This window comes from Nerophis lumbriciformis, linkage group LG10, assembly GCF_033978685.3.
Source record: "Nerophis lumbriciformis linkage group LG10, RoL_Nlum_v2.1, whole genome shotgun sequence".
In the NCBI taxonomy this organism is placed as follows: domain Eukaryota; kingdom Metazoa; phylum Chordata; class Actinopteri; order Syngnathiformes; family Syngnathidae; genus Nerophis; species Nerophis lumbriciformis.
Window position 1 is genome coordinate 52,216,670 of NC_084557.2, and position 24,022 is coordinate 52,240,691.

The window sequence follows — 24,022 nt, forward strand, 5'->3', positions numbered from 1 at the left end:
CAATCGGCCGCCCCGACAACAGAGGTACGGAACATCGTCCACTCGGACTCAATGTCCAGCGCCTCCCTCGTGACATGTTCAAAGTTCTTCCGGAGGTGGGAATTGAAACTCTCTCTGACAGGAGACTCTGCTAGACGTTCCCAGCAAACCCTCACAATGCGTTTGGGCCTGCCAGGTCTGTCCGGCATCCTCCCCCACCATCGCAGCCAACTCACCACCAGGTGGTGATCGGTAGAAAGCTCCGCCCCTCTCTTCACCCGAGTGTCCAAAACATGAGGCCGCAAATCCGATGACACAACTACAAAGTCGATCATGGAACTGCGGCCTAGGGTGTCCTGGTGCCAAGTGCACATATGGACACCCTTATGTTTGAACATGGTGTTTGTTATTGACAATCCGTGACGAGCACAAAAGTCCAATAACAAAACACCACTCGGGTTCAGATCCGGGCGGCCATTCTTCCCAATCACGCCTCTCCAGGTTTCACTGTCGTTGCCAACATGAGCGTTGAAGTCCCCCAGTAGAACGAGGGAATCACCCGGGGGAGCACTCTCCAGTACTCCCTCGAGTGAATCCAAAAAGGGTGGGTAATCTGAACTGCCGTTGGGCGCATAAGCGCAAACAACAGTCAGGACCCGTCCCCCCACCCGAAGGCGGAGGGAGGCTACCCTCTCGTCCACCGGGTTGAACTCCAACGTGCAGGCTTTGAGCCGAGGGGAAACAAGAATTGCCACCCCAGCCCGTCGCCTCTCATTGCTGGCAACGCCAGAGTGGAAGAGAGTCCAGCCCCTGTCAAGAGAACTGGTTCCAGAGCCCTTGCTGTGCGTCGAAGTGAGTCCGACTATATCTAGCCGGAACTTCTCCACCTCACGCACTAGCTCAGGCTCCTTCCCCCCCAGCGAGGTGACGTTCCACGTCCCAAGAGCTAGCTTCTGTAGCCGAGGATCGGACCGCCAAGTGCCCTGCCTTCGGCTTCCGCCCAGCTCACATCGCACCCGACCTCTATGACCCCTGCTATGGGTGGTGAGCCCATTGGAGGGGGGACCCACGTTGCCTCTTCGGGCTGTGCCCGGCCGGGCCCCATGGGGACAGGCCCGGCCACCAGGCGCTCGCCATCGTGCCACACCTCCGGGCCTGGCTCCAGAGGAGGGCCCCGGTGACCCGCGTCCGGGCGAGGGAAATCTGGGTTCCTTGTTCGTGTTCTTCATAGAGGTCTTCGACATACATATTGCTTAATTAACATTAATGATGTGCACTTTAACAACTAGGCTTACAACTATACCTAATATATAAAGGGGTGGAAAAGTGACTATTACCTGCAGGGCAAACATTAGCTAACCAGAAGGCAATAACAATGTAAACAAAAAACACCTGCTTAAAAGATCTAATACAAATGTCCCAGAGGAATGTAAGGTGGGAGTACTGTAATTACCTAACGTTACATTATTATTTTCCATAACAATTTAGCCCCCTCCACAATATTAACCCGACGTTAAAACAGAACTAGCTATTTATTGATTAGCAATTGCCGAATCATGTAACATTAGCTTAATGCTAAAAAGCCAGGTTACTATCACATTCTGTAACAGACAAATAATTTCATGTAGGCTAACGTTACCTACCTGCTACCTCTTGTCTTTTTCTCGTTTCTCCTCCTCTTCTTTTCTCTTTTTTCTTCCCTGGGCACCTGACAGTTTTGGCCGTTTTGACATCTTGTGTTGATTTTTTGATGTGGTGACGTCCAAAAAGAGTCATGATACGGGAAGGGAGGGGGTGCACCGTGCGAAGGGGGGGGGGCGTTATGTTGTAACAAATAATATTTCTGTTATATAGGCTTTACTTTGCATTTTAATTAACGTGGGATTATTTTTTGTATTTAGAAATAATAGTACCAACTTTTTTTCTTTTTTTTTCTCCAACATTTGTGGCACTGGCGTGGCGCCCCCTGATGGACGGCGCCCTTAGCATTTGCCTATACGGCCTATGCCACGGGCCGGCCCTGATCTGGTCACATAACTGTCATGATCTGTGGTCCGGATCATGTTTTGTTTAGTTATGTTCTGTTAGTTTTGGACTTTTTTAGTTCCCCAATGCACTTTCATGTTTGTTTTGTCACCATGGCGACTCATTAGTTTCACCTGCCTCATTTGTTCGGATCACACCTAATAATAATAATAATAACTGGGATTTATATAGCGCTTTTCTAAGTACCCAAAGTCGCTTTACATGTAGAACCCATCAATCATTCACACCTGGTGGTGGTAAGCTACTTTCATAGCCACAGCTGCCCTGGGGTAGACTGACGGAAGCGTGGCTGCAATTTGCGCCAACGGCCCCTCCGACCACCACCTATCATTCATCATTCAATTCACCGGTGTGAGTGGCACCGGGGGCAAAGGGTGAAGTGTCCCGCCCAAGGACACAACGGCGGCGATTTTTTGGATGGTAAGAGGCGGGGAGCGAACCTGCAACCCTCAGGTTTCTGGCACGGTTGCTCCACCCACTACGCCATTACGCCCCACCTGTCGCTAATCATTGTGTTCACCTGTCTCTGATTAGTGCTCGCCCGCTCACCTGCTTCCCGAGCACTAATCAGAGGCATTATTTAAGTTTGCCTTTGCCAGTCGGTGGGCCTGGCGTCATTGTTTGTCTCATGCCTGGACTATGTAAGTCATGTTTATGTCATGCCACACTTTCCTAACTTCTCTATGACCGTAGTCAATGCCAAATACAGGTAAAAGCCAGTAAATTAGAATATTTTGAAAAACTTGATTTATTTCAGTAATTGCATTCAAAAGGTGTAACTTGTACATTATATTTATTCATTGCACACAGACTGATGCATTCAAATGTTTATTTCATTTAATTTTGATGATTTGAAGTGGCAACAAATGAAAATCCAAAATTCCGTGTGTCACAAAATTAGAATATTACTTAAGGCTAATACAAAAAAGGGATTTTTAGAAATGTTGGCCAACTGAAAAGTATGAAAATGAAAAATATGAGCATGTACAATACTCAATACTTGGTTGGAGCTCCTTTTGCCTCAATTACTGCGTTAATGCGGCGTGGCATGGAGTCGATGAGTTTCTGGCACTGCTCAGGTGTTATGAGAGCCCAGGTTGCTCTGATAGTGGCCTTCAACTCTTCTGCGTTTTTGGGTCTGGCATTCTGCATCTTCCTTTTCACAATACCCCACAGATTTTCTATGGGGCTAAGGTCAGGGGAGTTGGCGGGCCAATTTAGAACAGAAATACCATGGTCCGTAAACCAGGCACGGGTAGATTTTGCGCTGTGTGCAGGCGCCAAGTCCTGTTGGAACTTGAAATCTCCATCTCCATAGAGCAGGTCAGCAGCAGGAAGCATGAAGTGCTCTAAAACTTGCTGGTAGACGTCTGCGTTGACCCTGGATCTCAGGAAACAGAGTGGACCGACACCAGCAGATGACATGGCACCCCAAACCATCACCCAACCATGCAAATTTTGCATTTCCTTTGGAAATCGAGGTCCCAGAGTCTGGAGGAAGACAGGAGAGGCACAGGATCCACGTTGCCTGAAGTCTAGTGTAAAGTTTCCACCATCAGTGATGGTTTGGGGTGCCATGTCATCTGCTGGTGTCGGTCCACTCTGTTTCCTGAGATCCAGGGTCAACGCAGCCGTCTACCAGCAAGTTTTAGAGCACTTCATGCTTCCTGCTGCTGACCTGCTCTATGGAGATGGAGATTTCAAGTTCCAACAGGACTTGGCGCCTGCACACAGCGCAAAATCTACCCGTGCCTGGTTTACGGACCATGGTATTTCTGTTCTAAATTGGCCCGCCAACTCCCCTGACCTTAGCCCCATAGAAAATCTGTGGGGTATTGTGAAAAGGAAGATGCAGAATGCCAGACCCAAAAACGCAGAAGAGTTGAAGGCCACTATCAGAGCAACCTGGGCTCTCATAACACCTGAGCAGTGCCAGAAACTCATCGACTCCATGCCACGCCGCATTAACGCAGTAATTGAGGCAAAAGGAGCTCCAACCAAGTATTGAGTATTGTACATGCTCATATTTTTCATTTTCATACTTTTCAGTTGGCCAACATTTCTAAAAATCCCTTTTTTGTATTAGCCTTAAGTAATATTCTAATTTTGTGACACACGGAATTTTGGATTTTCATTTGTTGCCACTTCAAATCATCAAAATTAAATGAAATAAACATTTGAATGCATCAGTCTGTGTGCAATGAATAAATATAATGTACAAGTTACACCTTTTGAATGCAATTACTGAAATAAATCAAGTTTTTCAAAATATTCTAATTTACTGGCTTTTACCTGTATTTACTTCAACTCCAAGTGTGATCAGCGCGTTGTGCTTTTGCCTTGTTTTACGTTTTTCTACCTTTTTGAGTTTTGAGAATGAAATCATGTTTTTTCCTGCACGCTTTGTCCGGAATGGTCTGTTTGCATCCCGGGAGAACAAACCTCGCAGTAAGCTGCGTAAACCCACACTGACAATAACTAGATGAAGCACAACAGAACACCAGCCGCTGTCTTACTCGCTACCTTCGTATGCTGACAATCATTAGGCCTCTGAGTGGGCTGGCGCCTTGGGTGGCCTATCAGATTGTAGGGCTGGCACGTGCCACCCCAGGCCACCTTCTAGAAACGCCACTGAGAGGTTGCGTCCACACACTTTGCCTTTTATCAGCACAGCTGATTCTGAATCCTGACTGGCAGCTTCCTGAAGCCTTTCCTGTTACATGGATGGCGATGTTCAATACCTTCCTGATATCACTTTTAGGACAAATATTGTCCATGGAAACAACTTAGTAAAACGTAAAAGAAGAACAATCAACCACGGATGACAAAGGGATTGAATAATGCTTGTAACAAAAATACATTATATAGAACATTTGGAAAAAATAGGTACAAAAAGTATTAGAACAAGCGAACCAGCATACTAGGAAAATGTAGGAAATATTACATTAGACTGGAACAAAAACAACATGGGGCATCCTAAATAGCATCATTAGAAATGGTGCTAAGAAGGATTACTCTCAATACTTTTTAGATAGATAGATAGTACTTTATTGATTCCTTCAGGAGAGTTCCCTCAGGAAAATAGGCGGAAATATAAAAAAATGACAACATGAACAAAGTAGTTGAATGCTTTAATAACTACTTTGTAAATATTGGAACCAATCCAAAGCAACACATTCCAGATCTCGGGTCTGTTGAGGACTTCGATGACATCATAGATAGAAATCCAAACTTCATGTTCCTCAAAAATGTGACAAAAACAACAAAAAAATCCAAATTGTTAAGAAATGCAAAGCCAAGACCTCACTGACCGTCACAGACTCGATATGGAAGCAATACAAACTGTTATCAAAATACATTTCAGAACCTTTAATGTCAGCAGTCCATCATTTCAAACGGCAAACTCTCCAACAAAATGAAAATAAGAAAAGTTGTAGCGACTTATAAGAATGGAGACAAACACCAGTTTACAAATTACAGGCTTGTTTCTTTTACTTCCACAATTTTCAAAAATCCTTGAAAAAAAATTCAACAACAGATAATTTATGAATAACCTTTTTGATATATTTATTTTGTCATGTCTGTGTAATCATGCTTTGTTTTAGCCATGTTTTGTTTAGTTATTGGACACTTTAGTTTCTGGCTTTTCACTCCCTTGTCCTGTTTCCATGGTTACCCATTAGTTTCACCTGTTCCACGTTTGGACTCATTGTGCACTCGTTTGTCACCATAGCAACCCATTAGTTTTCACCTGTCATGTCACGCACCTGTTTTGAGTCACGCACCTGTTGTTAATCATGTCTGTGTTATTTAAGCTTTTCATTTTCTGTTGTTCGTCCTGGTGTCATATCTTTTCTAACCCTGCTATCCTCTCGTATCAAGCCCTGTTCACGGTCCCATGCCACAGTAAGTGTTTTTTTATTTCGTGTTCAGTTTCTGCTACTGATGGGTTGATGAGGCGTCATGAAGCATTTCGACACATTGCAAAACTGTATTGATACTGTGTCGATACTGTGTCACTAAATACTGACATCTGCTGGACATTAAAAATCCCTACAGGCAACCTATGGACCGACTCAACTGACACTGATTTGATGCCCTAGTACAGGGGTCACCAACCTTTTTGAAACCAAAAACTACTTCTTGGGTACTGATTAATGCGAAGGGCTACCAGTTTGATACACACTTAAATAAATAAATATATTGTCATTTGTAAGTTACACGTAAGTGTGATTTAAACAAGAATAGCTAAATAAATACATTTTTATATATATATAAAAAAATGGGTATTTCTGTCTGTCATTCCGTCGTACATTTTTTTTTCCTTTTACGGAAGGTTTTTTGTAGAGAATAAATGATGAAAAAAACACTTAATTGAACGGTTTAAAAGAGGAGAAAACAAGAAAAAATTTAAAATAACATTTTGAAACATAGTTTATCTTCAATTTCGACTCTTTATAAATCAAAATTCAACCGACAAAAAGAAGAGAAAAACTAGCTTATTTGAATCTTTTTTGAAAAAATTAAAAAAATAATTTATGGAACATCATTAGTCATTTTTCTTGATTAAGATACATTTTAGAATTTTGATGACATGTTTTAAATTGGTTAAAATCCAATCTGCACTTTGTTAGAATATTTAACAAATTGGACCAAGCTATATTTCTAACAAAGACAAATCAGTATTTCTTCTAGATTTTCCAGAACAAAAATTTTAAAATAAATTCAAAATACTTTGAAATAAGATTTAAATTTGATTCTACAGATTTTCTAGATTTGCCAGAATAATGTTTTTGAATTTTAATCATAGTAAGTTTGAAGAAATATTTCACAAATATTCTTCGTCGAAAAAACAGAAGCTAAAATATTTATTATTATTTACAATAAAAAATAAATACATTTACTTGAACATTGATTTAAATTGTCAGGAAAGATGAGGAAGAAATTTAAAAGGTAAAAAGGTATATTTGTTTAAAAATCCTAAAATCATTTTCAAGGTTGTATTTTTTCTCTAAAATTGTATTTCTAAAAGTAATAAGAAGCAAAGTAAAAAAATAAATGAATTTATTTAAACAAGTGAAGACCCATCCATCCATCCATTTTCTACCGCTTATTCCAAGTGAAGACCAAGTCTTTCAAATATTTTCTTGGATTTTCAAATTCTATTTGAGTTTTGTCTCTTTTAGAATTAAAAATGTCGAGCAAAGCGAGACCAGCTTGCTAGTAAATAAATACAATTTAAAAAATAGAGGCAGCTCACTGGTAAGTGCTGCTCTTTGAGCTATTTTTAGAACAGGCCAGCGGGCGACTGATCTGGTCCTTACGGGCTACCTGGTGACCGCGGGCACCGCGTTGGTGACCCCTGCCCTAGTATATACAATAATATAAACCAAGTCATTGTATTTCATTTAGGATTATTTCATATCTTCATTTAAATAAAAATATATTTGTATCTTTTTTAGATACAGTCAATAAATAATGTGAACATGTATCATAACATGGAAATCTAAGAGAACGTGTTGTGGATGATTGTGGACTGGGAATTGTTTTTTTTTTGTTTTTTTTACACATTTTTGTAAAAAAAAAAAAAAAAAAAAAGTTTTTCCGACGTATTACATTTTAGACGATTTCTCTTCTTAGTTATTATTTCTCCGGCTGTAGAAAAGAGCCGCTCACAGGGCACAGAGGAGGCGTCAGTGCGACACAGTTGGCGTATCGGTCACGTGACCAAAACAGCTCATGATCGGTCACGTGACTTTCTAAAAGCGGTACGCGCACCGACACAGGGTTTTGCTCTATGAGCTCGACGCATGCGCCGATGCATCGGTGTTGCCGGACCCATCACTAGTTTCTGCCTTTGTGCAAGTTTTGTTTTCATTCGCCAAGTTTTTTTTACCTCCGCCATTGTGCGCGCTTTTTGTTTGTTCCTTTTTGATAGTAATAAATAAATCATGTACCCACCTTCAAGCCATGTCCGATCCAAATTCACTTGCATCTTGGGAAAATAAAAACCCCATAGTCCTCGTTCTGACATATTTATTGTTTATCATTTCGTTTGAGTAAGGGAATGAGGACAGCAAGTGAACAAACAAAGGTGTAAGAAATTGTTATGAAATGGAAAAGGGGCAGGATTAAATAAGCTCTGCTTTGTCCTATAAATGTTCTTGTAATCAGACCATATTTTCAGTATTTTAGAATTTTGATCTGTTTGACTGTCATCTGCAGTCTTCTTCAGAAGGGCCAACTGACCACTGTGAGGTGTTGCCTATCAGCTGTTCTTCTGACCGCTCAAGTCTACCCGGTTGGCCGCTTGATGGTTAATGGAGGAGGGAGTCCCAGGTATGTGAGTACACAATCTGATTTTTCCTACTTCTGGAAAATGAAAATATGTGATGTACAATATTGTAACTGTATGCATATCATCTGACACCAACACCATACCAACAACACTGTCGGAGAATAAAGCTGATCCCTTCTTGTTGACAAAAAACTATCTTTGTGATTAGTACCTGTATTTACTTTAATAAAAACAATAAGCAAACCCGTCATTTCCCATTTCTTCCAGTAAGCTCCTCCAGCAATCCTAGTCAGTCTGCTGCAGAGGTTGTACCAAGTCATTGTTTTGCAAGTCACAAGTAAGTCTCAAGTCTTTGCCCTCAAGTCCGAGTCAAGTCCCGAGTCAAGACAGGCAAGCCCCGAGTCAAGTCCAAAGTCAAGACTGGAAAGTCTCAAGTCAAGTCCTAAGTCCTGCATTTTGAGTTTCGAGTCCTTTCAAGTCCTTTTAACCACAGACTAATATATTAACACAGATTGTGTATGCTTTTCAAACGCTGTATTTATTTATTAAAACAAGTGCATTTTAAATTGCAGGAAAGAAAATTGTGCTGACATTGCACTTTATAATAGCACTATTAACCAGTCATTTTAAACATGAACTCATTCCTTTACAGAACAAACACATTGAAAAATAAAGTGCAAATGTACTTATTTGTACAAAAGTGTTAACATTGAAAAAACATGACATATACGTGAACATAACAAAAAAGTTGTACTTTTTATATGTCAGGGCCCTATGCTGCATTGCATTTGCAAAAGACCAAATTAGCCAAGAGTCTGTCAGTCATTTGTGCACGATGGGGGCGTAGTATGATGCCACCATGGCTGAAAACTCGCTCCACTGGAGCACTGGAGGCAGGCACTGCCAAGACTCTCATGGCCACTCGGAACAGTGAAGGAAGAGTCTTCATGTTCAATGCCCACAACAAAAGGGGGGAGAGAGTTGTTTTGGGTTGGTGCACTACTTGTAAGTGTATCTTGTGTTTTTTATGTTGATTTAATTAAAAAAAGAAAAAAAAAATATATTTCTTGTGCGGCCCGATACCAATCGATCCACGGACCAGTACCGGGCCGCGGCCCGGTGGTTGGGGACCACTGAGGTAAACAACCAACAGTATGTCAGAAAGCTAGCTAAAACGGTACACATATTCATAATATAGTATACATTTTAACTGACCTTTATTTGACTATTTTTGTCTTTTTTTTAGGTGGCTAAAATACGCGGTGCTGCTGACCGCCGTCTAACGTTACGTGTGATATATTGACTAACGTAACCCTGCTTAAAAAAAAATCACTGAACAAAAAGTATGAATAAGGTAGTGAACTGCAACAGATTCCCGTGTTTGCAATAACGTTATAACGTTAGCAGTGAGTTTACAGCCTCACTGATTTAACTACACAGCAAATACAAGTCACGTTACTTAGCCAATAAACGTTATCTCACATTCAAAACTTACCGTTCTTTGTGCAACTTCAAATGCCGGACGAAGTTGGAAGTTGTTGCCTCTCCATCAGTCATTTTCGAACCGCATGTGTTGCATACTGCAAACCGTTTTGTGTTGACCACCTCGTAATTTTTATACCCAAACGAAATTATTTTAGGTATCATTTTTTGTTCACTGGCGTGTGGTTTGGACATGTCTTCTTCGTTGGTTGTCCTGCAATTTGATTGGATGAATGCTGTGTGATGAAAACAAAGTAGATCTAATTTGATTGGCTGTTGTACTGAGAGCACACCAGCTGACACACGCAACGCTGATAGACAAGTACACAATGAAAAATACGGAGCGCTCCCGAATAACTTTTTCATCTTTGGGTTTTGGGGAAAGTAGCAAGTCATGTCAAGTCATGTCAATTCAAAAGGCTCAAGTCCAAGTGAAGTCACAAGTCATTGATGTTAAAGTCTAAGTCGAGTTGCAAGTCTTTTTACATTTTGTCAAGTCGAGTCTAAAGTCATCAAATTCATGACTCGAGTCTGACTCGAGTCCAAGTCATGTGACTCGAGTCCACACCTCTGGTCTGCTGTTGTGTCATTAGGCAAGGCACTTCTACCACTCTGCCTCCATTGTTGTGCATACATTTGGTGGTAAGCTCCAGCTGCCCTATGAAAGACATACTGTATGTCCTTTCTGAGAGTGAATGAACAAAAGGTATAGAGTGTTTACAAAAGCATTGTTTTTCAATCAACATACAGATGCACCTCGGTCTATGTAATAAGAATATGGTCTTGTTGATTCTAGCTTTGAACCTAACTTAGAGCTTGATCAATGTCAAGATTTGGCCGAGCCAAATGACTTAAATATTGAGTGGGACAAAGATCACGGCCCAAGAGTCAGTTGAGTAACAGAGACATGGCTACATTACCCAGCTAGTCTTACTCACTTTGGCCATGTGATAATATCAGATCCATATCTGTGGATACTGAGCCAGCTCCTATTGGCTAATGGAAGATAAGATCGAGATGATGGCTCTGTGGGGGGTCAGATTGGAGCAGGTTACCTGAGCACACTTGTTTCTGGTTTCATCTCCAGCAGCGCTTCTTTTTCCAGTCACTGACCCCTTCAAAGCATCAGACGAAAGCTATGAAATATTCACACCACCACACCTTTAAACATCTACAATGCATTTTATTTGTCCACATTTTATCGTTAAAGACACACAGTATGACATTCAAAAAGTAATTCAATAAATAATTCATGTTAAAAAACTAAAATTAGGGACACTCTTGATTTTTTTTTTTATTGTTTGCCATCAGTTTCTCCCCTGAAAACAAATAGGATTCTAAAGCTGCATGAACACTAATATTTTTCTTGTCTATTTTTGTCAACAAGTTGATGTTCATGTGTTAATGTGTTAATGAATGTGATTAGTCACTAAAAATGATCGCAATAATCATGTAAAAACTCAGACTAATCTAAAAGCAAAATTAATTTATTCACACTTCTGGGTTTAGAATTAACTTTTTTTTTTTTTTTTTTTGTGGTTTTAGCTTTGCTTTCCACTGGGTTTTGGTAACCATTGCCTGGTTTTAATCGCATTTGGTCAGAGGTGGGTAGAGTAGCCAGAAATTGTACTCAAGTAAGAGTACTGTTACTTTAGAGATTTATTACTCAAGTAAAAGTAAGGAGTAGTCACCCAAATATTTACTTGCGTAAAAGTAAAAAGTATGTTGTGAAAAAACTACTCAAGTACTGAGTAACTGATGAGTAACATACACACTCATATCATATATATATATATATATATATATATATATATATATATATATATATACATGCATACATATACATTGATATATACAGTATATAATTTATAAGTATTTATTTTGCTGTTTTTGTTTACATGTTAAAGGTGTTTTAATGAATATACATGCATGTTTAACATATAGATTCCTTTCTTTAATGAAGACTAGAATATAAGTTGGTGTATTACCTGATTCTGATGACTTGCGTTGATTGTAATCAGACAGTTGTGATGATAACGTCCACGTTTTCAAATGGAGGAGAAGAAAAGTTCCTCCTTTCTGTCTAATACCACATGAAAGTGGTGGGTTTTTGGCATCTTATTTGTCCAGCTTCCATATTCGTTTTTATACACTTTACAAGAAATATATTGGCGTCAAACTCCGTAGCTTGCTAGCTTGTTTACGCTGGCTTTCGGAGACTCTTGTTTTGAAAGCGCAGGCGCGATGGCGCGGCACTTTTATTGTGAAGACAGGAACGTCCTCATGTGCGGTCAGTCTTGAGGCTTTTGACGGTACGGTTGAAATAAAACAAGTATCTTTTTTCCTTCACACTTTTGATTGATTGATTGGAACTTGTATTAGTAGATTGCACAGTACAGTACATATTCCGTACAATTGACCACTAAATGGTAACACCCCAATAAGTTTTTCAACTTGTTTAAGTCAGGTCATGTGACCACCTGGCTCTGTTTGATTGGTCCAACGTCACCAGTGACTGCATCTGATTGGTGGAACGAAGTGAAACGTCACCAGTAAGGCAGGCACTTTGAAAGTCTGTCTGACAGACCAAAACAAACAAAGCGTGCATTAACAGATGGATAAAAATTAGTAGCGAGTAGCGAGCTGAATGTAGATAAAAGTAGCGGAGTCAAAGTAGCGTTCCTTCTCTATAAATATACTTAAGTAAAAGTAAAAGTATGTTGCATTAAAACTACTCTTAGAAGTACAATTTATCCCAAAAGTTACTCAAGTAGATGTAACGGAGTAAATGTAGCGCATTACTACCCACCTCTGCATTTGGTGTCAGCATATTTGGTGTTTTGGGCCGACAGTGGACAAAAAACAACTTTGGTGCAGTATACCCGTGGCAACCGCTATAATCTAATTCATAAGTGTTATTCATTTGATTGAAGAAATGAATCGGTTTGTCAAGCACCAAATATAATCCTTATTTAACAAAAAAAATTGGGCCCTTCAAAGTTAACATGATGACACATGCGATTAGTCAGAAAAAGTATTGCAATAATCATGTGTAAACACAGTTTATATTAAAACTCAACTGGTTCCGGTCATACCTAACCGACAGGAGTTTTTGTGTAAAAGTAGACAGTTTTATGTCGTCCACAGCTCCTTTACCACATGGGGTCCCCCAGGGCTCAATCCTTGCCCCAATTTTATTTGCGCTTTACCTTCTCCCCCTTGGTTCTATTTTTAGGAAGTACAGTATTGCATTTCATTTTTATGCCGATGATTGCCAGATTTATTTTCCCATGGCACAAAATAACACGGTTCAACGTCTTATTGACTGCCTGCACGACATCAAAGTCTGGCTTTCAGCTAACTTCCTGAGCCTAAATGAAGATAAAACAGAAGTTATGTTGTTCGGTCCAAGTCGCTCTCCCTCCCCCAACGTTGACCTCGGCACTCTGACCCCGTATCTCAGCGACTCTGTCACAAACCTGGGGGTAAAGTTTGACTCAGATTTTAAATTCGAAAAACAAATCAGCAGCGTTGTTCAAAAAAGCTTTTATCAATTACGCCAAATAGCGAAAGTGAAACCGCTTCTATCAAGACATGATCTTGAGAAATTAATCCACGCTTTTATCTCGACTCGTCTTGATTATTGTAATGCCCTGTATGTAGGCATTAGCCAGGCCTCCCTCGCCCGCCTGCAGCTCGTGCAGAACTCTGCTGCTCGTCTGCTAACACAGACCCGCAGACGTGAGCACATCACCCCTATTTTAGCGTCCCTTCACTGGCTCCCTGTGCGTTACCGAATCAATTTTAAACTCCTTTTATTTGTTTTTAAATGTCTAAACAACCTCGCGCCAACCTATCTCTCCGACCTCCTTCAGCCTTACTGCCCCACCCGATCCTTAAGATCAGCCGATCAGCTGCTGTTGACGGTCCCCGACACAAGGCTGAAGCTTAGAGGTGACAGAGCTTTCGCCGTTGCTGCTCCCAAGCTCTGGAACGACCTACCCCTGAGTGTTAGACAAGCCTCCTCTCTTCCTGTTTTTAAATCTCTCTTAAAAACATACTTTTATTCCATGGCTTTTAACACTGAGTGATATCCATCCTGCAATGGCGCCCCATAATACACCTGCTGTGATCCTGTTTTTATGTTTTTATTAATTCTATTTTAATTATTTATTTTTTATCGTGTTCTGTTTGTGTTGTGTTGTGTTTGCTCGGTACTCGTTTTATCTTTTAACCTGCTCATTGTACAGCACTTTGGCTACCCCTGTGGTAAATTTTAAATGTGCTCTATAAATAAAGTTGATTTGATTTGATTTGATAAAAGAAAAACACTTTTTTTAAGCAGCCATTAGCAAGAATGCTACTCGTGCGGCAAACATGTTGTCAACTGTGAGTGATAATGATTTATCAAAATTCTAAAGTATGATTCGTCTTATTAAAGATGTAAGAAATTGCTTAACAGCACTAATTTAAACTTCTTTTTTTTTTTCAATTTAGGCCTGTCAAAGTTAGCATGTTAACGAATGTGATTAACCACAAAAAAAAATTGCAATAATATTGTATAAACGCAGATTACTCTGAAAGCAAAATTCATGTATTCACACTTCTGGGCTTACAATGAACTATTATTTGTTTGTGATTTTATCTCAGCTTTCTACTGGGTTATGGTAACCATCGCCTGGTTTTATTCGCATTTGGTGAGTTATTATTTGGTGTTTTGAGCCGTTCAAACGTGCCTGACTCAGCAGCAATAGAGCCCACTTGCACGCATGTATGAACGCATGTTTGCTTTGCATCTGGTCCTGTTTGGACCGCATTATTTCATTTTTAACAGAGTGTGAAAAAACTATGTGTTTTTGAAAATATCAGCGTTCATGGCCAAAGAGAAGTTGATGTTGTTTCTGAAATGTGTTCATGTGCAGCACTTAACTGCCGTCAAGGTGAGCAACACCCTCCTCTTCACCTGTGCAGGCCATGCATTTGTTTACCCTCCTCTTCACTTGTGCAGGCCAGAGGTGGGACCAAGTCATTGTTTTGCAAGTCACAAGTAAGTCTCAAGTCTTTGCCCTCAAGTCCGAGTCAAGTCCCGAGTCAAGACAGGCAAGCCCCGAGTCAAGTCCAAAGTCAAGACTGGAAAGTCTCAAGTCAAGTCCTAAGTCCTGCATTTTGAGTTTCGAGTCCTTTCAAGTCCTTTTAACCACAGACTAATATATTAACACAGATTGTGTATGCTTTTCAAACGCTGTATTTATTTATTAAAACAAGTGCATTTTAAATTGCAGGAAAGAAAATTGTGCTGACATTGCACTTTATAATAGCACTATTAACCAGTCATTTTAAACATTAACTCATTCCTTTACAGAACAAACATATTGAATAATAAAGTGCAAATGTACTTATTTGTACAAAAGTGTTAACATTGAAAAAACATGACATATACGTGAACATAACAAAAAAGTTGTACTTTTTATATGTCAGGGCCCTATGCTGCATTGCATTTGCAAAAGACCAAATTAGCCAAGAGTCTGTCAGTCATTTGTGCACGATGGGGGCGTAGTATGATGCCACCATGGCTGAAAACTCGCTCCACTGGAGCACTGGAGGCAGGCACTGCCAAGACTCTCATGGCCACTCGGAACAGTGAAGGAAGAGTCTTCATGTTCAATGCCCAGAACAAAAGGGGGGAGAGAGTTGTTTTGGGTTGGTGCACTACTTGTAAGTGTATCTTGTGTTTTTTAAGTTGATTTAATTAAAAAAAGAAAAAAAAAGAAAAAATTCTTGTGCGGCCCGATACCAATCGATCCACGGACCAGTACCGGGCCGCGGCCCGGTGGTTGGGGACCACTGAGGTAAACAACCAACAGTATGTCAGAAAGCTAGCTAAAACGGTACACATATTCATAATATAGTATACATTTTAACTGACCTTTATTTGACTATTTTTGTCTTTTTTTAGGTGGCTAAAATACGCGGTGCTGCTGACCGCCGTCTAACGTTACGTGTGATATATTGACTAACGTAACCCTGCTTAAAAAAAATCACTGAACAAAAAGTATGAATAAGGTAGTGAACTGCAACAGATTCCCGTGTTTGCAATAACGTTATAACGTTAGCAGTGAGTTTACAGCCTCACTGATTTAACTACACAGCAAATAAAAGTCACGTTACTTAGCCAATAAACGTTATCTTTCATTCAAAACTTACCGTTCTTTGTGCAACTTCAAATGCCGGACGAAGTTGGAAGTTGTTTCCTCTCCATCAGTAATTTTGGAACCGCATGTGTTGCATACTGCAAACCGTTTTGTGTTGACCACCTCGTAATTTTTATACCCAAACAAAATTATTTTAGGTATCATTTTTTGTTCACTGGCGTGTGGTTTGGACATGTCTTCTTCGTTGGTTGTCCTGCAATTTGATTGGATGAATGCTGTGTGATGAAAACAAAGTAGATCTAATTTGATTGGCTGTTGTACTGAGAGCACACCAGCTGACACACGCAACGCTGATAGACAAGTACACAATGAAAAATACGGAGCGCTCCCGAATAACTTTTTCATCTTTGGGTTTTGGGGAAAGTAGCAAGTCATGTCAAGTCATGTCAATTCAAAAGGCTCAAGTCCAAGTGAAGTCACAAGTCATTGATGTTAAAGTCTAAGTCGAGTTGCAAGTCTTTTTACATTTTGTCAAGTCGAGTCTAAAGTCATCAAATTCATGACTCGAGTCTGACTCGAGTCCAAGTCATGTGACTCGAGTCCACACCTCTGGTGCAGGCCATGCATTTGTTTACATCGGATTCTAAATCACTGCCATGAAGGCCAGGACACTCGGTGGAATATTCAATTTCTTCAGCACATGGAGGCTCATCATCTTCAAAAATGCTGGATGAGAAAAGACCAGAAGAAGTGTATTACAATCTGCAATCACCTTTAAGTAATATTGCAATTTTTTTATGCCAACACAGCAAGTATGCCTGATAGAAAGTGTTACACTTTTCCAAATGCACTAGCTCGATGCTAAATTGGATATGCCATAACACAAAATGTACTCAAATGTGTCTCAATAACCCAAGAATGACTTAAAAATAGTCAGGATTAGAGATCGGCGATGTGGCCTAAAATCACAATATATATTGCAGACTCTTGTGATAATGAAGTATATCACAATTTATTATCAGGCATACAAAAGATAATACAACCATTTTAAAATGTGTTACAAAGGCTCTTAATTTGGCTGTAATATAATGCGTCATCTCCTCTCTGAGCTGCCACCTTAACGTGGTAGAGGAGTTTGCGTGTCCCAATGATCCTAGGAGCTATGTTGTCCGGGGGCTTCCATGCCCCCTGGTAGGGTCTCCCAAGACAAACAGGTCCTAGGTGAGGGATCAGACAAAGAGCAGCTCGAAGACTTCTATGGAAATGCAAGAACCGAGACTCAGATTTCCCTCGCCCGGACGCGGGTCACCGGGGCCCCCCTCCGGAGCCAGGCCCGGAGTTGGGGCACGATGGCGAGCGCCTGGTGGCCGGGCCTGTCCCCATGGGGCCCAGCCGGGCACAGCCCGAAGAGGCAATGTGGGTCCCCCCTCCAATGGGCTCACCACCCATAGCAGGGGCCATAGAGGTCGGGTGCAATGTGAGCTGGGCGGTAGCCGAAGGCAGGGCACTTGGCGGTCCGATCCTCGGCTACAGAAGCTAGCTCTTGGGACGTGGAACGTCACCTCGCTGGGGGGGAAGGAGCCTGAGCTAGTGCGCGAGGTAGAGAAGTTCCGGTTGGATATAGTCGGACTCACCTCGACGCACAGCAAGGGCTCTGGAACCAGTTCTCTCGAGAGGGGCTGGACTCTCTTCCACTCTGGCGTTGCCAGCAGTGAGAGGCGACGGACTGGGGTGGCAATTCTTGTTGCCCCCCGGCTCAGAGCCTGCATGTTGGAGTTCAACCCGGTGGACGAGAGGGTAGCTTCCCTCCGCCTTCGGGTGGGGGGACGGGTCCTGACTGTTGTTTGCGCTTACGCGTCGAACAGCAGCTCAGAGTACCCACCCTTTTTGGATTCACTCGAGGGAGTACTTGAGAGCGCTCCCCCGGGTGATTCCCTCGTTCTACTGGGGGACTTCAACGCTCATATTGGCAACGACAGTGAAACCTGGAGAGGCGTGATTGGGAAGAATGGCCGCCCGGATCTGAACCCAAGTGGTGTTTTGTTATTGGACTTTTGTGCCCGTCACGGATTGTCCATAACGAACACCATGTTCAAGCATAAGGGTGTCCATATGTGCACTTGGCACCAGGACACCCTAGGCCGCAGTCCTATGATCGACTTTGTAGTTGTGTCATCGGATTTGCGGCCTCATGTTTTGGACACTCGGGTGAAGAGAGTGGCGGAGCTTTCTACCGATCACCACCTGGTGGTGAGTTGGCTGCGATGGTGGGGGAGGATGCCGGACAGACCTGGCAGGCCCAAACGCATTGTGAGGGTTTGCTGGGAACGTCTGGCAGAGTCTCCTGTCAGAGAGAGTTTCAATTCCCACCTCCGGAAGAACTTTGAACATGTCACGAGGGAGGTGCTGGACATTGAGTCCGAGTGGACCATGTTCCGCACCTCTATTGTCGAGGCGGCTGATTGGAGCTGTGGCCGCAAGGTAGTTGGTGCCTGTCGTGGCGGTAATCCTAGAACCCGTTGGTGGACACCGGCGGTGAGGGATGCCGTCAAGCTGAAAAAGGAGTCCTATCGGGTTCTTTTGGCTCATAGGACTCCTGAGGCAGCGGACAAGTACCGACAGGCCAAGCGGTGTGCGGCTTCAGCGGTTGCAGAGGCAAAAACTCGGACATGGGAGGAGTTCGGTGAGGCCATGGAAAACGACTTCCGGACGGCTTCGAAGCAATTCTGGTCCACCATCCGCCGCCTCAGGAAGGGGAAGCAGTGCACTATCAACACCGTGTATGGCGGGGATGGTGTTCTGCTGACCTCGACTGCGGATGTTGTGGATCGGTGGAGGGAATACTTCGAAGACCTCCTCAATCCCACCAACACGTCTTCCTATGAGGAAGCAGTGCCTGGGGAGTCTGTGGTGGGCTCTCCTATTTCTGGGGCTGAGGTTGCTGAGGTAGTTAAAAAGCTCCTCGGTGGCAAGGCCCCGGGGGTGGATGAGATCCGCCCGGAGTTCCTTAAGGCTCTGGATGCTGTGGGAATGTCTTGGTTGACAAGACTCTGCAGCATCGCGTGGACATCGGGGGCGGTACCTCTGGATTGGCAGACCGGGGTGGTGGTTCCTCTCTTTAAGAAGGGGAACCGGAGGGTGTGTTCTAACTATCGTGGGATCACACTCCTCAGCCTTCCCGGTAAGGTCTATTCAGGTGTACTGGAGAGGAGGCTACGCCGGATAGTCGAACCTCGGATTCAGGAGGAACAGTGTGGTTTTCGTCCTGGTCGTGGAACTGTGGACCAGCTCTATACTCTCGGCAGGGTCCTTGAGGGTGCATGGGAGTTTGCCCAACCAGTCTACATGTGTTTTGTGGACTTGGAGAAGGCATTCGACCGTGTCCCTCGGGAAGTCCTGTGGGGAGTGCTCAGAGAGTACGGGGTATCGGACTGTCTGATTGTGGCAGTCCGCTCCCTCTATGATCAGTGCCAGAGCTTGGTCCGCATTGCCGGTAGTAAGTCGGACACGTTTCCAGTGAGGGTTGGACTCCGCCAAGGCTGCCCTTTGTCACCGATTCTGTTCATAACTTTTATGGACAGAATTTCTAGGCGCAGTCAAGGCGTTGAGGGGATCTGGTTTGGTGGCTGCAGGATTAGGTCTCTGCTTTTTGCAGATGATGTGGTCCTGATGGCTTCATCTGGCCAGGATCTTCAGCTCTCACTGGATCGGTTCGCAGCTGAGTGTGAAGCGACTGGGATGAGAATCAGCACCTCCAAGTCCGAGTCCATGGTTCTCGCCCGGAAAAGGGTGGAGTGCCATCTCCGGGTTGGGGAGGAGATCTTGCCCCAAGTGGAGGAGTTCAAGTACCTCGGAGTCTTGTTCACGAGTGGGGGAAGAGTGGAACGTGAGATCGACAGGCGGATCGGTGCGGCGTCTTCAGTAATACGGACGCTGTATCGATCCGTTGTGGTGAAGAAGGAGCTGAGCCGGAAGGCAAAGCTCTCAATTTACCGGTCGATCTACGTTCCCATCCTCACCTATGGTCATAAGCTTTGGGTTATGACCGAAAGGACAAGATCACGGGTACAAGCGGCCGAAATGAGTTTCCTCCGCCGGGTGGCGGGGCTCTCCCTTAGAGATAGGGTGAGAAGCTCTGCCATCCGGGAGGAGCTCAAAGTAAAGCCGCTGCTCCTCCACATGGAGAGGAGCCAGATGAGGTGGTTCGGGCATCTGGTCAGGATGCCACCCGAGCGCCTCCCTAGGGAGGTGTTTAGGGCACGTCCCACCGGTAGGAGGCCGCGGGGAAGACCCAGGACACGTTGGGAAGACTATGTCTCCCGGCTGGCCTGGGAACGCCTCGGGGTCCCACAGGAAGAGCTGGACGAAGTGGCTGGGGAGAGGGAAGTCTGGGCTTCCCTGCTTAAGCTGCTGCCCCCGCGACCCGACCTCGGATAAGCGGAAGAAGATGGATGGATGGATTTTTTTTTTAATTTTTTAAAACGTTTTTTTAAATATTTAAATTTTTTTTTTAAATATTTTTAAAAAAAAATCACTTTTTTAAACTTTTTTTTAACTTTTTTAAAAATGTTTTACCCTAACTCTAACCCTAACCCTAACCCTAATCTTAACCCTAACACTAACCCTAACCCTAACCCTAATCTTAACCCTAACCCTAATCTTAACCCTAACCCTAATTACCTAATTGTTTAAAAAAATTTAAAAAAAATTAAATTGTTTTAAATTGTTTTAAAAAATTATTAAAAAGTTTAAAAACATTATTAAAAATTTTTTTTTTAAATAAAAATTAAAAAAAATAAAAACATTTAAAAACATTTTTAAAAAATGTTTAATTTTTTTTTTTAATTTTTAGATTTAAAAAAAATATATATATATATATATTTTTTTTAAATATTTTAATATTTTTAATTTTTTTTTAAACTTTTTTTTTAACTTTTTTTTAACTTTTTTAAATTTTTTTATTTTTTTTTTACCCTAACTCTAACCCTAACCCTAATCTTAACCCTAACACTAACCCTAACCCTAATCTTAACCCTAACCCTAATCTTAACCCTAACCCTAACCCTAATCTTAACCCTAACCCTAATTGTTTAAAAAAATTAAAAAAATTAAAAATTGTTTTAAATTGTTTTAAAAAATTAAAAAAATTAAAATAAAGTTTTAATAAATTTTTTAAAAATAAAATAAATTAAATAAAAACATTTAAAAACATTTCTAAAAAATTAAAAACATTTGAAAATCATTTTTTGTACCTTGAAAATCATTTTTAACCTTGAAAAAAAATGTTTACCTTGAAAATTTGTTTTACCTTGAAAATCAGTTTTTACCTTTATAATCATGTTTTAACTTAAAACATTTTTTTATTTTTACTTGGTTTTTTTTGTTTAATTTTTTTTTAATTTTTTTTTAAAAAAATAAAAAATTTTGTAAATTAAAAAAAAAAAAAAAAAAATTTTTTTTTTTAAATTTTAAAAAAATGTAAAACTTTTTTTTTTTTTTTAATTTTTTTTTTTTTTTTTAATTTTTTGAATTTTTTTGAAAAATTTTTATATTTTTTTTTTAAATATTTTAACTTTTTTTAAACTTTTTTTTTTACTTTTTTTAAAATGTTTTACCCTAACTCTAACCCTAACCCTAATCTTAACCCTAACCCTAACCCTAACCCTAATCTTAACCCTAACCCTAATTACCTAATTGTTTAAAAAAATTAAACATTTTTAAAATTGTTTTAAATTGTTTTAAAAAATTAAAAAAAAGTTTAAAAAAATTATGAAAAATTTAAAAAAAATTAAAAAAAATTAAAAAAAATTAAAAAAAATTAAAAAAATTTAAAAAAAATTAAAAAAATTTAAAAAAATTTAAAAAATTTTACAAATATTTAAAAAAATTTAAAAAAAATTTAAAAATTTTAAAAAAAATTTAAAAAAATAAAAACATTTAAAAACATTTAAAAAAAATTAAAAACATTTGAAAATCATTTTTTACCTTGAAAATCAGTTTTTGAAAAAAAAAATTTACCTTGAAAAGTTTTTTTTACCTTGAAAATCATTTGTTTACCTTGAAAATCATTTTTAACCTTGAAAAAATAATTTTACCTTGAAAATTTTTTTTACCTTGAAAATCATGTCATGGCTGTCTTGAGTTTCCAATCATTTCTACAACTCTTATTTTTTTGTGATAGATTGATTGGAGCACATACTTGGTCACAAAAAACATTCATGAAGTTTGCTTCTTTTATGAATTTATTATGGCTCTACTGAAAATGTGAGCAAATGTGCTGGGTCAAAAGTATACAAGTATACACTATGACTGAGGAGTCATGGTGTAACTTTGTGTGATGTTTGAGTTGTCCGACTTTTTGTGTGGCCATAAACGCACCAGTGGCTTAGTGCTATGCGTGTTGGTGACAGATGACAAGTTGCTTTTGGCCTGGTTTGTACGGCAGAAAATGACTAGTTTTTCCAGATAGAAGTTTTTTACTCATGTTTTTGGTGTGGTTATGGCCCAATATAAACAGTTTTGCTCAATAAAGTGATCGATATAATTCCTGCCCCCGTCAATTCCTGTCAATTGAACACCGTTAGTGCCGCTTGTTGTCACTGTCACTCAGAGTTGCATTGCAAAATTACACAGAATAAATGTGTTTATTTTGTTTAGAATTCAGATGGGATTTGATTTGGTGTGTGGCATATATTTGCTGTGCGCAGAGGACGCTTGAGCAGTGCGCAATTGCGCAGGCGCGCACCTTAGAGGGAATGTTGGACTGTATATATGTGTGTGTATATATATATGTATATATATATATATATATATATATATATATATATATATATATATATATATATATATATGTGTGTGTGTTTGTGGGTATATAATAATATATACACTTATATGTAGTCGTGGTCAAAAGTTTACATACACTTAAATTAACCCTAACCCTAAAAAAAAAAGTTAATTGTTAAAATTGTTTAACAAAATTAAAAAATAATTAAATTGTTTTAAAAAATTAATTTTTTTAAAAAAAAGTTTAAAAAAAATTTAAAAATAAAAAAAATAAAAAATAAAAACATTTAAAAACATTTTTTTTAAATTAAAAACATTTGAAAATCATTTTTTTACCTTGAAAATCATTTTTAACCTTGAAAAAAAAATGTTACCTTGAACATTTTTTTTTACCTTGAAAATCAGTTTTTACCTTGATAATCATGTTTTAACTTAAAACATTTTTATTTTATTTTTTTTTTAATTTTTATTTATTTTTTTTTGTAAATTTTTTTTTTTTTTGTAAATTTTTCAAATTTTTAAATGTTTTTTAATTTTTTTAATTAAAAAAAAAAAATTCTTTAATTTTTTTTAATTTTTTAATTTTTTAATTTTTTTTTAAATATTTTTATTTAAAAAAAAATATTTTTTAAATATTTTTAAAAAAATTTAACTTTTTTTAAACTTTTTTTAAACTTTAAAAAAAAAATGTTACCATAACTCTAACCCTAACCCTAATCTTAACCCTAACACTAACCCTAACCCTAATCTTAACCCTAACCCTAACCCTAATCTTAACCCTAACCCTAACCCTAATTACCTAATTGTTTAAAAAAATTTAAAAAATTAAAAATTGTTTTAAATTGTTTTAAAAAATTAAAAAAAAGTTTAAAAAAATTATAAAAATTAAAAAAAATAAAAAAATAAAAACATTTAAAAAAAATTAAAAACATTTGAAAATCATTTTTTACCTTGAAAATCATTTTTTGAAAAAAAAATTTTACCTTGAAAAAAAAAATTTACCTTGAAAAGTTTTTTTTACCTTGAAAATCATTTGTTTACCTTGAAAATCATGTCATGGCTGTCTTGAGTTTCCAATCATTTCTACAACTCTTATTTTTTTGTGATGAGTGATTGGAGCACATACTTGTTGGTCACAAAAAACATTCATGAAGTTTGCTTCTTTTATGAATTTATTATGGCTCTACTGAAAATGTGAGCAAATGTGCTGGGTCAAAAGTATACAACTATACACTATGACTGAGGAGTCATGGTGTAACTTTGTGTGATGTTTGAGTTGTCC

General features: G+C 39.6%; 1 protein-coding gene across 2 annotated transcripts in view; it reads left to right on the forward strand.

Moving 5' to 3' along the window:
• Positions 1 to 2,644: 2,644 nt before the first annotated feature.
• LOC133612216 (MOB kinase activator 2) overlaps positions 2,645 to 24,022 on the forward strand; it is a 33,099-nt gene continuing 11,721 nt past the window's right edge. The window contains exons 1-3 of one of the 2 annotated variants that reach the window (XM_061969433.1): positions 2,645 to 2,666; positions 8,251 to 8,364; positions 8,591 to 8,660. In XM_061969433.1, coding sequence (XP_061825417.1) covers positions 8,346 to 8,364; positions 8,591 to 8,660 — 89 coding nt within the window. In that variant the 5' untranslated portion in view covers positions 2,645 to 2,666; positions 8,251 to 8,345. Of the gene's footprint in view, positions 2,667 to 5,870; positions 5,932 to 8,250; positions 8,365 to 8,590; positions 8,661 to 24,022 lie in introns of those variants that run through there. The other variant, XM_061969432.1, reaches the window with a different exon arrangement.